Here is a 14,342-nt window from a genome sequence, read left to right as displayed (position 1 = left end):
ACCCTGACTTCCCTGCTGCTCTTAGAAACACTTGAGCCTCAAGAAACTTTTTGCATTGCTTGTCTAGTCAGTCAAGCTGGTTCTGTCTTTTGGAGAGGAAAACTTTTTGGATCACACTAGTCTGAATAAATATCATTGCCTTAGTCTCTGAACAGGGAATTATTTTTAGCAGTATTTAAACACAGAAATAATACATTTGGGGCAAAAAAAACCCAACAAAATTTCACATATAGGTTGATGAGTTTTGAGCTCTCTGTGATGGAACAGAAGAGAGATCTTGGGGTTCTGGTGGACAGCTTGATGAAACTGTCGACCCAGTGTGTGGCAGCTGTGCAGAAGGTCAATTCTATACTCAGGATCATGAAAAAAAGGACTGAGAATAAATCGACCAATACTATTATGCCATTGTACAAATCAATGGTAAGGTCACATCTGGGGTACTAAGTTCAGTTCTGGTCACCACATCTCAAAAGCATATTGTGGAACTGGAAAAGGTGCAGAAAAGAGAGACCAAATTGATTACTGGGCTGGGGCACCTTCCTTATGAGCAAAGGGTACAACATTTGGGGCTCTTCCGTCTAAAAAAAGACAATTGAGGAGGAACAAGATTGAGACATACAAAATTATGCATGGCATGGATAGTATGGATAGGGGAAGTTCTTTTCTCTCTCACACAACACCAGAACAGGGGACCTCTGCTGAAATTGACTGACAGGAGAGTTATAACCAACAAAAGGAAATATTTATTTATCCAGTGTTTAATTAAAAGAAATTACTGCACAACAACAGGGACCAAATGTATACACCTGTGGGCCAGGCAAAAATGGGTTAATCTGTGGAACTCCTTGCCATAGGATATTGTGATGGTATCTGGCCAACACGCCTTTAAAAGGGAATTGGACAGATTTCTGGAGGTAGCCTATTTCTGAATGCTAGATGCAAGGGAGTGGCAATAGCATTCCATGATCCTGTGGCGCCCCCAGATGTTTTCAGACTATTGCTATTTTGTACAATAAATGCACAGTTGTTGCTCACTTTTTTCAAGGATTCTGTTATGTACGTGGTCAAGTACTGTTTCTGTTGAAGAGATATCTCGTTTTTCCAGCATTCAAACAGCAATATTTCGTAGGTGACAAAATGCAATTCCTCCTCCCCTCCCAAATGCGTACTGCAAACATATCCACTGCTGTTCAGAAGACTACGTAGAATACATTTGGTGTCATGGCTACCTAATGCATACACTGCTAGTATTCAGTGACAAAGTCCTCACATATCCCTACCATTCTGGAACTTTTTATTTCTTTAGAGGTTGATCACAATCTTTGCAGTACTGTTCAGTTCAAAAGTACTTTTTGCTCTTCTGCAACAGCAACAAAAAAAGTGGTGAACAACACAGTGGTTATCCCCTTCCATCGCAGAAGTGTCACATCATTTTATAAATTATATGGTTTTAAAAATTTAAATATTTGAAGGCTATGCGCTTTTAATCTCCAGCCACAGAATGAACATTTCACCTGATTTTTAACTATATTAAATGAGGGGACAGCTGTTCTTCCTGCAGCAAGGCCACCTCCTTGACACCCTCCCACAAGTATATCAGAACCAAATACTGCATTGTTGGTATTGAATCCATGCTAGAGAAATACTATGCTAAGAGAAAAAATGAAAGGTTTTATTGTTTTCTGTAAAAGTTCCCTGTTTCATAAATACTCTTAGGGTGCAGGTGTATCTCTTCCTCAAAAGCAAGAGCAGACTACATGAATCAAGCAGGAACTGTGAAACCAAAATGCTTCCAGCACTGAAATGAGAATTCTGAAATTCTGATGCTCAGCAAGGCAGTTTTAACCATTTCTTGCCTACACTGAGCTTCTCTGCTGTAATTCCACTGAACACAATGGATTTGCAAGAAAGCAAAGAGAGCAGGTGACCTGCTCAATATCCAGGGCAGCCTGGTGGATCCTAAGCAGAAAAGCACTTCATAAGTACTTACGGTCAAAAGGCATTGCATAAAGGCAATCATAAAACATGGTGAGGCTTCCAAAAGGGTTTCAGCTCTAGCCGTTCCTTTCCTTGAGAATAAAACAAGCAAGGCTTTTATAACCTGGAACCTTGGCCAGCTAATCCCTGCTAGTTCCTACCAAAGCTCGAGGCTGGTTGGTTTTGAATAAACATTCGCATCGTAGTAGGTACACCCTCTGTTCTTCTCAGGATGGGGTGGCGGATGCCGGCTGTTCACCCGATTGTAATCATGAAGCAGGAGTTCACGTTTCCCGAGTGTCTCATTTGACATGCTCAGCAGGAGGGGGAGAAAAGGCAGGAAAGTCACTCTGGGTCACCTGCCTTAGGCTCGTGGATTTGTTTATTTTCTTAGAAAAACTAATATCATTTGTAGGCTTTCGAAAGTGTTCCCTTGGAAAGCTGATGCTTCGGTAATATGAAGAATGATCAGCACTACATAACCAATATGGATTGTGCACATAGCTGGATCATGGGCTGGTGCACTACATTTCAGATGTTTCAGAGATGAGAATGTTCTGTCCACAAGATAGACTCCATTTAGTTCCTTAAAAGACACCTGCATGGTCTGACACACATTCCCAGAGCTTGTATAGTTGTAGGCCTTTGTGAGAATCCTAGGGTCTAGGTCAGGTGTCCTCAACCTACTCTATTGAGCCCTCCAATCTTAAAAATACAAAAGGTGAAGACATCCTAAATACAATTAAAAGAAATGCAGGCAGGTCACCTGGAAAGAGTTGCTCATCTTCTAGCAAATCTGACTGAAAAAAAATCTGATAAAAAAACAGCTGGAAAGAAAAGAAGGCACGAAATCTTTGCTAGGAACAGACTTTAGCCCACAGGACAGAATTATAGTCTCCTCAAGGCCTTTATCACTGCCAGGTGGGAACTTTTTTGACCAGGCTTAACTTTTAGGGCATTAAGGCTGCCTGTTAACATTTTGTCAGTGTTCGACATCTAGATTTCGGTTTTTGAGATGCCAATCAAATAATAATGGATTGACTTTGGTGGGTTGTACATATAATAATAATATTATTATTATGCTTAAATTATAAATATATAATTATATAATTAATATAATTATTGAATTATATTATACATTATGCTTATGAAGTTCAAGTAGTTCTCATATACCAAAGCAATAAACTTGACAACAACTCACTGGCAACCCAATCCTGAACTGCCCGGAGTGTGGGGCTGCTGTGGTGGCGAAACAGCTGCTGAAGCATCCAGTGCACGATGTGAACTATAGAAGGGGGGGAGGGGACGTTCGTCCCCTTCCCCTGAGTAAAGGAAGTAGCCCTGCAATGGGGCTACTCGATTCTACGGCAGCTGCCACAGAATTGGATAGCTCTGTGTCGGGCCACACGGCCCAATACGGGGCACAGGATCCGGTGGAGTAGAGCGCCACCGATCCTGCCCCCTCCCTTCCTGCTCCTGCCATGCCTCCTCCCTGCCTCCCCCCACCTCCCCCATCCGGGAATGCCTCCTCCCGGCCTCCCCCTCACACCCCCACTCACCTCTCTACCACTCGGCAGTTTGGGTGACTGCCGGGCGGTGGAACATGGCCCCATCACCAGAGCTGGACCAGTGCGAGCTTGCATTGGGCTACCTCCAGCGGTGGACCCATGTTAAGGCTTAAAAACGTGCCTTAAGGCAAGTTTACGACAGTATGCACCGGTGGTAAGCCAGTGCGCATGGGCTCAGGATTGGGCCCTAAGAGAGGTCAGAATTAGGTTCCCCTCTTTTCAGTATGGGAATAATAATTCTGGCCTATATTAAGAGAGTTCTGGTCTATCTCATGTTCCCCCCTTTTCAATATGGGGATAATGAGGACAAAAGAGAAGGTAGATTGCCTAAGGTCATAGAAGCTTGCTGAGAATGACCACTGTCATCTTGTTAATCAGATGATCAGATGTTAATCAGAATAAGGAAATCAGATGTTCATCAAGCACTTCTGTGTTCTTTTCATTGTACTTGATTATTGCCTCAATTTTTTGCATATATTCTGGGAGTGGGCTCCACTCAAGCAAGCAACTACAGGCAAACTTGCTGCCTGTACACACCCAAAGATATACTTCTGTTTGACTATTTCTGCTGCAAGGTCTTCCTTGAAGAGGAACAAGCAATATATTGTCCTCAAATCAACGTCTGCATCTGCACAGATGGATTGTAGCTAGCGCGTTGCCACCAGGCACAAAGGCTTTCATAAGGTGACATCCAGCAAGGTGTACACTTTGGCAATTCAGCTGAAGGTCACCGTTTAAGTAGAAAGACAATTGTGGCAACCTTATCCAGCAAAATCTCTGAGTAAAATCCTCAGTTGCTACAAACCTGTTCAACTCCACTGAAACGAAGGGAAGTAACTGGATGGGGGACTGGCCATTTATCTTTGGCATGAACCTGGAAAGAAACTGACTATGACCACAAAGAACAGTCTCTTTCCTTGTTCAGCTGTGTTCTGTATTGCTCTGCAATGGCAAATAGCATGGGGAGGGGAGGAGGTAATAGGAGCTTACTACATTCCCAGATGAAACTGACTTGAACAAAAATATCAAAACCATTTGACAGGGTACATGAACTAACAACGCTGAACTTCAGCAAAGTAAATTCAAAAACTGCTTTTATACCCAGCTTTCTCTTTCATCCTTAGTAGAACTGAAATATAGCAATTCCATTTGTTGAATGAAGAGGGGCTATGTAACTCAAAACCTCACATATCCCCACATCAACAGTAGAAATTACCTTATCTTTTTGTTGTCTCTTGTTTCGTCCAAAACACACACGTCATTACCAGTAAATAAGAAAATTAAATTAAATTATTATTCTACCAACAACATGCAGAAAAGTACATAGAAAAGAAATCAAAGATGAATTGACTGATTTTACCTGCTCAGCCAGATAGAAAATAAAACAGATTATGTAAAAGGGCAAACTTATATAATTAGCCCAGAGGTTTGATGGTAAGGTTATGCAGGTAAGATACCAACACTGAAAAAAGTAGCAGTTTTTGAGAATTAAGGGTCCAATCCTATCCAGTTTTCCAGAGTTGATGCAGCCTCAATGCAGCCCCTGGATAACAGAACAAATGTTCTCTTACATCAGTGGTTCCCAACCTGGGGTACATGTACCCCCCAGGGGTACTTGCCAGGGCTTTTAAGGGTACTTGAAAAAGAACTGAATAATTGCGGAAAAGGCAGGTCCCTATTAGAATGCCTTGCGGAGCTGGCATTGCCTTATGGGGCTAATGAAGGGTACAATTTACGAAAATGGGCTGCCAAGGGATATGCAAGTGAAAAAATATTGGGAACAACTGTCTTGTAGTAAGGAGACCTCTATGACTGCCCCTCCACTGCAGGATGGATAGGATTGGGCCCTAAGTCCCCAACAAAAATAATAGGGGCTCAGATACTCAAATAAGGGCACAATACTAACCAACTTTCCAGCACTGGCATAGCTGTACCAGTGGGGCATATGCTGCATCCTATAGTTGGGGGCAGTCACGGAGGCTTCCTCAAGGTAAGGCAGTGTTTGTTCTCTTACTTTGGAGTTGCATTGCCCTTATGTCAGTGCTGGAAAGTTGGTTAGGATTGCGGCCTAAGTCTTATATCTTTCTATCAATCACTTGAACATACAAAGCTGCTTCTTAGAGGGTAATACCATTGATATGCATATACAAAGAACACTATAAAGAAAACCTTTAAATATATATTGAGATGAGTGTCCAGAAAATCTGAAGTGATGTAGAAAATGCAGCAGCGTCAAAAGAAAGGATCACAAGAGCAAAATATTACTATAATCTAGTGGTATTCAAACTGGGGCATCGTGACACCCCAGCATGTGGGTCCTGGCCTCTGACCCCTTAAGGGGCAGGGCAGCCAGGAGACAGGGGGAAGGCAGCGGCGCGATCCACAGGATCGCTCCGCTCATGGGGGCTGCAGGGGCTTGGGTGCACTTGCCCAAGCCTCCTGCAGCCTCCTCGGGGTGCGGGGAGCCCTGTGCAACCTTCGGCAGGGCTCCCCAGGTCAGGAAAAGTGAAAGCGGAGTGATCATGCCCCACTCTGCAAAAGCGGAAGCGGAGCACGATTGATCTGCTTTCCCTTGTGACGGGGCTGCAGGGACTGGGGTGCACCCTCCAGTCCCTGCAGCAGCCGTCCCTGTGTGCAGGGAGCCCTGCACGAGCGCCTGCAGGACTCCCCAGGTCAGGGAAAGGGAGAGTGGGGCGATCGCGCTCCACTTCCACTTTTGTGGAGGCAGAGCAGATCACTCCACTCTCCCTTTCCCTGACCTGGGGCGCCCTGCAGGCACTCGCGCAGGGCACCCTGCACACAGGAATGGCTGCTGCAGGGACTGGTGAGTGCATCCCAGTCCCTGCAGCCCCCTGAGTCCCCTGCAGCCCCCTGCCTTCCCCCTGCTCCTGCTGCCTCCTCCTCCACCCCCGCAAAGACTTACTGCGGGTTTCAAACTCCCGAAGAGTTTGAAAACCGCAGCTATAATCAATAGGCTTCTGGACTTAGAACTGGGAAGGGGTAGCGGGAGAAAATACAAAATCCAGAGAGTACAGTACTCAATATCTCAAGAGATCTAAATGATGTGAAAATGAATGTTGTTGACTTTTCCAGTGGCTTGATTACTAGGAAAATCTAAACTCTGGTAAAACTTCCAGCTATGACATGAATCAAACAGCTTCACTCAGCAGCTTAGTTACTACCTGATTAGAATCAGAGGCAGGCCAGGTTTCTTCGGATAAGGTTTCAGGTCAGATGAAGCACTGCATTACACTACCAAAGGCAGCAGGAATTCTATCTGGCTGTTTGCCTTGCCTTCTTCAAGATACAGAGACAGCAGCACCACAAAGCAAAGTGAAACAGCTGATTTTGAGAACCAATAAGGGCAGCAAATGGGAAGACAGACAGAACTGAGTAATGGAGTACAATCCATTGTGTTCTCATGCAGCTTCACTTCATGAGGCTTTCACAGAAGAGTTTCCCAGTGATTGTGTCCCAAGTATTAATTTAGTGAGAGAGGGATTTGGATTTTCTGCCCCAGACACCAAAATGTCTTGGGTCAGCCCTATTGAGCTAATTAACAAAAGATAGTTCAAAGCCTAGTTCAAAGTAGTTCAAAGCCTAGGTTCAAACACCTTTACATAAGAACATAAGAACAGCCCCACTGGATCAGGCCATAGGCCCATCTAGTCCAGCTTCCTGTATCTCACAGCAGCTCACCAAATGCCCCAGGGAGTACACCAGATAACAAGAGACCTGCATCCTGGCACCCTCCCTTGCATCTGGCATTCTGACATAGCCCATTTCTAAAATCAGGAGGTTGCACATACACATCATGGCTTGTAACCCGTAATGGATTTTTCCTCCAGAAACTTGTCCAATCCCCTTTTAAAGGCATCCAGGCCAGATGCCATCACCACATCCTGTGGCAAGGAGTTCCACAGACCAATCACACGCTTTGTGTGTGATCAATCAATCACCAATCAATCACCTTTGAGGTGAAAGGGGAAAGAACTTGTAACTGATCACCTCTTCCTTTAGCCTACAAGCTGCACAAACATCCTTACTGATGTGTGTCTTCCCACTGATTATTCAAACAAAATATTCAGCAAAAATGAATGCCCAGATTTCCTAGCAGAGTCGAGACTCCATATGGCTCATGGTACAATCCACACACCATTTAGCAGCAGTGGAGTTTGGCTCTGACCGTTTGAGGCACAATGCAGCCAATTAAGCCTTTTCAAGAACCATTGATGTTAATGGGAAAGAGCTAAGCACAGGCTTAAATCTCTCCTATTGAAGTCATTAGAATACATAAATCAACTGGAATCTTACTCTTGATCAGCAAGACTGTGCTGAGCAGAGCTCTGATGCAAAGCTCATGTCAAGTCTCCCAACAGATTGTACACAGACTGATAATCCAGAACAGCTATAAAGTTGCATAGATAAATTCACTGACTATCTTAAAAATGGATTAGAGACAGCAAAGTCCTGCTGTGGAAGACTAAGCTGGGTTCTATTCTGATCAAAACATCTAAATTCTAAATGCAAATTTTCATTGTTGATGCAGGTGCCAAAAAGAATTCAACAAGACTCTCCTATCAACTGCAGTTCAATATACACATTCCAATTATTTTGTTAACACTCAATTCCTTTGTGATGTGTCTATTGCTCCTCCTTTATAGACATATACCAAAGCATCCAATTAGGCAATCACTGCTGCCTTTAAAAAAAAAAAAAGTTAGCAGGAAACAAGGCGGAATCTAATAGATGAGGCAAATTTACTGAGAAGGGTCAAATAGTTTTCCCATTTTAAGTATGTGCTGTTCATCTGGAAATTTGAAAATTATATAGAGAAAACAGTAAATATTAATTACCTTCTCTGTTCAATAATGTACCTTTTGCTTGATCTATTTATTTTATTTCAATATTTGTGACCTTGTATTCCCTTATGTTCGTAATATTTATGTTCCTCTTGTATATACAACTTTACACATACATCTTTTTTCATCTATTTTTCAATTTTCTGCTTAAAGGTTAACCAAACTATTTCAGCATAAGCTTTCATGAACTGCAGTCCACTTCATCAGATGCATGAACATGATGAAGTGGGCAGAGGTTCACTGTAGCTTATCTGAAATAAACTGGAACTTCTTCAAGGTGCTAGAAGACTCTGTTGTTTTTGAGGCAACAGACACGGATTCTACTCTTCTGGAAGTCAGATATATATTTTTCTTAGGCTCAGTAGCTTTTTGAATGACATATTGTTTAATAGGGAAAGTGATTTATATTATTTATTACTATATTCTTTGTTTAATTTTCTAGTCCCTAATGAAGAGTATATACTGGAAACAAGTCTGGAGTCAGGACCAATATTTGACACTTTTCAATACATTTTAAATACATAGAATCCCTCTATTGGACTATGTTGCTGCTTTTCGACCTGTGGAGCTGCTCTCTTCATTTTGCCTTTTCTTCATTAGATATCATACCTAGTTTATCTGTTCTAGTTTATTCATCAGATTAAAAATTCTATCTGACTCAGATTGTGTTGCTGCCATCCGCCTGCCCCTACAAAAACTTACTGTGGTCCCAAAGTCCAAGTAGGACTTTGGGAACTTCTGCCCTACACAATAATCCTATGCATGTCTACTAGAAGTAAACCCCAGTGAGTTAAAAAGATTTACTCCCAAGTAAATGTGCATAGGATTGCAGCCCTAGAAACATGCTTTCTGCATTTTCTTTCCTATGTTCATCTTTCCTGCATTTTCATCACTATGTTGATGAAATATATTCAAAAGCACAATAGGACTGACAAGTCAGACAGAAGTGTGGGGCTATTGCAGAACACTTCCTTCAAAATAAAAATGTTTAGAATCAGATTTTGCTAGTTACTCTCCACAGGGAACTGTAACTGTTCCAAATGTTTGCCATCCTAGCTTGTCTGAAAGATGGCTAAGATTGCATCTGCCTGTATATAAAACATGAAATATATAAAGATCATACCATTCTATCATCCATAGAGATGAACAACAACACATAATACAATGTAAAGTGAAGGATGACATCAGGAGTCCATCCCAATCAAGCATCTCTTTTTCCAACACTGGCCAAGAAATGCTTTCAGGAAGCTCACATCTGTTGGCAACCTTCAGTCTCAAAAGACTATGGTATCGCGCTCTGAATGGTGGTTCTGGAACAGCGTCTAGTGTGGCTGAAAAGGCCGATTCGGGAGTGACAATCCCTTCCACACTGGGAGCAAGTGTAGTGTGTCCCTGGTCTGTCTCCCTGGCTATGGGCCTTCCTTCTTTGCCTCTTTGCCTCAGTCTGTTGGCAAAGTGTCTCTTCAAACTGGGAAAGGCCATGCTGCACAGCCTGCCTCCAAGCAGAATGCTCAGAGGCCAAGGTTTCCCATCTGTTGAGGTTCATTCCTAAGGCTTTCAGATCCTTCTTGCAGATATCCTTGTAGCACAGCTGAGGTCTACCCGTAGGGTGCTTTCCCTGCACAAGTTCTCCATAGAGGAGATCCTTTGGGATCCAACCATCGCCCAGTCTCACGACATGACCAAGCCAACGCAGGCGTCTCTGTTTCAGCAGTGTATACACACTGGGGATTCCAGCTCGTTCCAGGACTGTGTTGTTTGGAACTTTGTCCTGCCAGGTAATACCGAGGATGCGTCGGAGGCAGCACATGTGGAAAGCGTTCACCTTCTTCTCCTGTTGTGTGCGAAGAGTCCATGACTCGCTGCAGTACAGAAGTGTACTCAAGACACAAGCTCTGTAGACCTGGATCTTGGTATGTTCCGTCAGCTTCTTGTTGGACCACACTCTCTTTGCGAGTCTGGAAAACGTGGTACAGGGCATGAAAGCCCATCCCCACTATTTGTGTCCCAGCACCGAGTATTCAGAGCTCTACTGCTACTAAACATGAAGATTCCAATTAACAATTATAACTAACAGCTTTTTTAAAAAAGCTGTCTAGACTAGCTGCTACTTGGTTGTGTAGCAGGAAATTCTGTAAGTTAATTATGCAGAGTGAAGGACATGCTTTTGTCTGTCATGAACTTATTATCAGTTGAGTGACCTATGAAAGGTCAGAAAGGGAGAAAACAAAAGGGGAAAAATTATCTCTATTCTCTCCACAGTTTCTTAACTGTAAACATCTCTATCTGGCCCCTCCTTAAATGCCTAATGTATTAATATCTGCAGTAGCTAGTCACAGCTAAAACAACAAGGGAAGCCAGAAGCAATATGAATTCATTTGCTCTTTTTTTTTTCTTCTTGATATGTGCTCAAATCCAAATTATTTTATATAGCTTTTTTGTTAATTAGGGCTAAATCCTAACACACATCAGAAGGAAGCCAAACTGAACAGTGGGATTTACTTCTAAGCACGGTAAATATGCTTGTGCTGTCATTTTACATCTTGGTTGAAAAGCATTGGTTTCAGTCTGCTGCAGACTGGAAGAGTAACTCTACTACATAACTCTATTATAGCGCAATATGGGAAACTCAAATGGGATGAGCAGTGAAGCACTCAAGTTTGCAGATGTTACTCAGGATGAATACCTGAGATGACTGAAGTAACACTAAAAACTTCTCTCCAAACTGGACAAACATGCAACAAAATGGCAAATGAGATGCAATGTAAGTAAACATAATGTGTTGCATATTGGGGCAAAATGTCCACATACATATTGGTGGGGTTTGAATAACTGAGACCTTGGTATGGGGGTGAAAATATCAGTGTGCATGTGAAGTGAAAAAAAAGCAAAATTTCCTGTTAGGGATTATTAGCAAAGGAGCTGAAAAGAAAACTGCTAGTTTCATAAAGTAATGTCTTTATATAAATTTATGGCACAGCTCCATTTTGAACATTGGGTGCAATTCTGGCCACTGCATCCAAAAACATCCAAAAACAGTATAATAGCACTAGAAAAGTACATAAGAAATTGCAGATCAAAGCAAATCCTACCTCCACAGCCCCCTGTCATGAATATGTACATGTTAGGCCTAGGTTGGCAGTAGAAGCCTGAACCACACTAAGACAATGTAACTGAGAAGTTGCTAGGGTCCCTAGCTGCAAGATTGTGAGTAAATAAACAAAGTGATTGCTGTCTCTTCTTTGCTGGCCAGAAAGGACAGACAACAAGAATGACAACCCATTGGAATGTTTAACACCTTAGAGGCGCCTGATCAAGCGGAATGGAATGCAGCTATGGATCTCCAGTTGGGAGGGGTAAAGAACTATGAGGGGCTAGCAACCAGGCCAACTTTAAGAAGGTTCTCTCCTCAAAAGTTTCTGATTGGACAGTCTAAATAAGTATGAAGTCACCTCAGTACTATTAGCATAAGAAGTATAATAATGAATGTCCCAAGGGGTGTGTGCGGTTCTTCTTGGGCAGAGTTTTTGGGTGCAACATCCTGCACGCTTGTGAGCTCCATTGTCCATCATGGGCACCTGGCCTCATAGGTAGCCCCAGAGCTAAGAGATCTACAAGAGAAGCTGACCCAGCTGAGCGATTGGGATTAATAGAGATAGCCAGCTAGCTTTATTATTTTATTGCTGATATGTTTCCTAGATGTTTATGCCTTTAGCATATGCTGACTTTGTTTCAAATGGAAAGGAGGATCCCATCCTGGTGTTTCAAAAAACAGACTTCTGCCAAATGCAAAGCCTCTGCAGCAGGCTGCAGCAACATTAAAATTCTCTGGAGGAGAATAAAAGGTTTGGCTGGAATTTCCCAGGAAAGTTACTATAGAAACTATAGAAACTAAGAAACTATAGAAACTAGGTGCCTGCCTGAGTTGAGAACTTTTCAGAGTTGAAAGGCTCTGCCCTCTGATTGGCCCAGAGATAAGGGGAAGTGATAATTTGAGCTTGATTACTTGACAAAAATTTTACGTACTATAGGTGAGTATCTACGGTAATTATAAAAAATTAAATTAAAACAATAATTAAATAAAGGAAAGCCAGCCCTGTTCCACCAAGTGAATGTTCTCTGTAGTCTGCCAGCATCAACAGCCCTCTGCCACAAAAAAATCAATAAGACTTTCAGCCCTACCCAGTGCCCAGTTCAATTTAAGTTTTTATATTCAAATAACATCACTGTCAGGACCTACCTAGCTTTACAAGTCTAAAAAAAGAAAAAAAAGTTTACCTTACTAGTTCAAGCCTGTTCTTTTTATGGGGGGGCTGCCCTCTGGAGTATTTGTTGAGCTCCACTTTCATCAGATTGGGACTATTCTGGTGACATTGCATTCCTCTGACCTGACCATGAGCCAAAGCATGTTTGCTTCCTCGCGAGTAAATGCAAATGTGTATTTAGTTTCGCTTTCCATAGGGCTCAATACATTCAACAGCTTGGAGGGAGAGACTTCCTTCTCAAGTGTTTTTGTGGGGCTAAGTCCATCTGATCGAGACCATTCTGGTGTCATTGGATTCCGCTCAGCCTGCCCTTTCCAATGGACTAAGGCAAGTTCACCTACTCATGAGTAAACACATGATATGGCTCGGTTTCACTTTCAATAGTGTTCCATGCATTTGCCTTCTTGTTTCTTATTGGCTAAAGCTTCAGGACCCACCAACAATCAGCTCACAACCCACCAAGTGGGTCGTGACCCACAGTTTGAGAAACCCTGATTTAGAGGATCATAAAGGAACAGTTTCAAAACCAAGTGTAGGATTCAACCTATTTGAACAAACAGTATACTTCAGAATCAGAGTATGGATTCTCCATACACCTTAAAGCAATTCGAATTCTTTCCAGATGTTCTCTAAGATAGGCCAAAAAGAAATAGGGTGCAAATTATGCCAAGGCAGATAGAAATGAAAATGTGTAGGTCACTTTTTGAATTATAAAACTAGGTCACTATGGAAAATAGTTGTCTTGGAATACTGTGGATTCCTGAGTATTTACAAGGAAAGACTGGGCACAGCCAGGGATAGTTAGGCACACAGTTTTTGGAGAGGGGCAGGTGCCCTTTATATGTTGTTTGGGAAAGAACAATCATGCCCTGCCTAGTTTGAGGATATGCATGGATTGGGTCAGAAGACAGCCTGAACAGTAGCTATCTGAACCCACTTCCTATTGTTTAGAAAGGTAGAATCAGTGATGCATTCCCTCAGCCTTCACAGGCTTCTTGTCCAAGTTTGTTCTAACCTTTTCAGGTACCAGCACTTGTCTTTTTTTTTTTTTAACTACCCCCACCCACGCATCCTGCACACTTACCAGAGACAGTCACTACAATGTACTGCTGTGGTGCTGGTGTTGGTGTTTGCTGTCCAGTAGGTGGAGCCTGTGACTGAGGAGGCGGGATTTCTGAGACATACTGCTTTGGAGCAGGCTGTTGCTGCTGTGCATTCTGCAGATCTGCAACATACTGTTGTTGAGCTGTTGCTGGCACAGGTGCTGCTGTAACTGCAGTTGCTGCTGGCTGTTGCTGTGACTGTTGCTGCTGTGACTGTTGTTGAGCTGCCTGTAATTCCGTAACGTACGCCTGTGTTGCCATGCCAACAGTGGGGAAAATGATAATAAATAAGGCTTTTTTTGCTTCCTTTCGTTGAAGAAAAGAGGAAGAACGAATAGAACAAAAAAGAAAGAAAAAACAAATTAATCAATTATAAAGCATTCTACAAACAGAAAGAGCTTTCTACCATTCTATTCACTGAGTACAAACTTAATAACGCACTACATGTAATACCTAATTGTAGTCAATTATAGAAAAGAATAGCAGTAGGTACAATGATTACTCCATGTGAAAGTTCAGTCTGGAAACTTGACAGTCCAGAATACAGCATCTTGTATTCGTCCAACT

The 14,342-nt window shown here is 42.5% G+C and overlaps 1 protein-coding gene across 2 annotated transcripts in view; it reads right to left on the bottom strand.

Moving 5' to 3' along the window:
- RFX1 (regulatory factor X1) overlaps positions 1 to 14,077 on the bottom strand; it is a 57,170-nt gene extending 43,093 nt beyond the window's left edge. The window contains exon 1 of one of the 2 annotated variants that reach the window (XM_066614912.1): positions 13,757 to 14,077. In XM_066614912.1, the coding sequence (XP_066471009.1) occupies positions 13,757 to 14,036 (280 nt within the window). In that variant the 5' untranslated portion in view covers positions 14,037 to 14,077. The remainder of the gene's footprint in view (positions 1 to 13,756) is intronic. The other variant, XM_066614911.1, reaches the window with a different exon arrangement.
- Between the last annotated feature and the right edge of the window lie 265 nt (positions 14,078 to 14,342).

The sequence above is a fragment of the Tiliqua scincoides genome, chromosome 2, assembly GCF_035046505.1.
Source record: "Tiliqua scincoides isolate rTilSci1 chromosome 2, rTilSci1.hap2, whole genome shotgun sequence".
Classification (NCBI taxonomy): domain Eukaryota; kingdom Metazoa; phylum Chordata; class Lepidosauria; order Squamata; family Scincidae; genus Tiliqua; species Tiliqua scincoides.
This window is presented reverse-complemented; position numbering and strand designations above follow the sequence as displayed.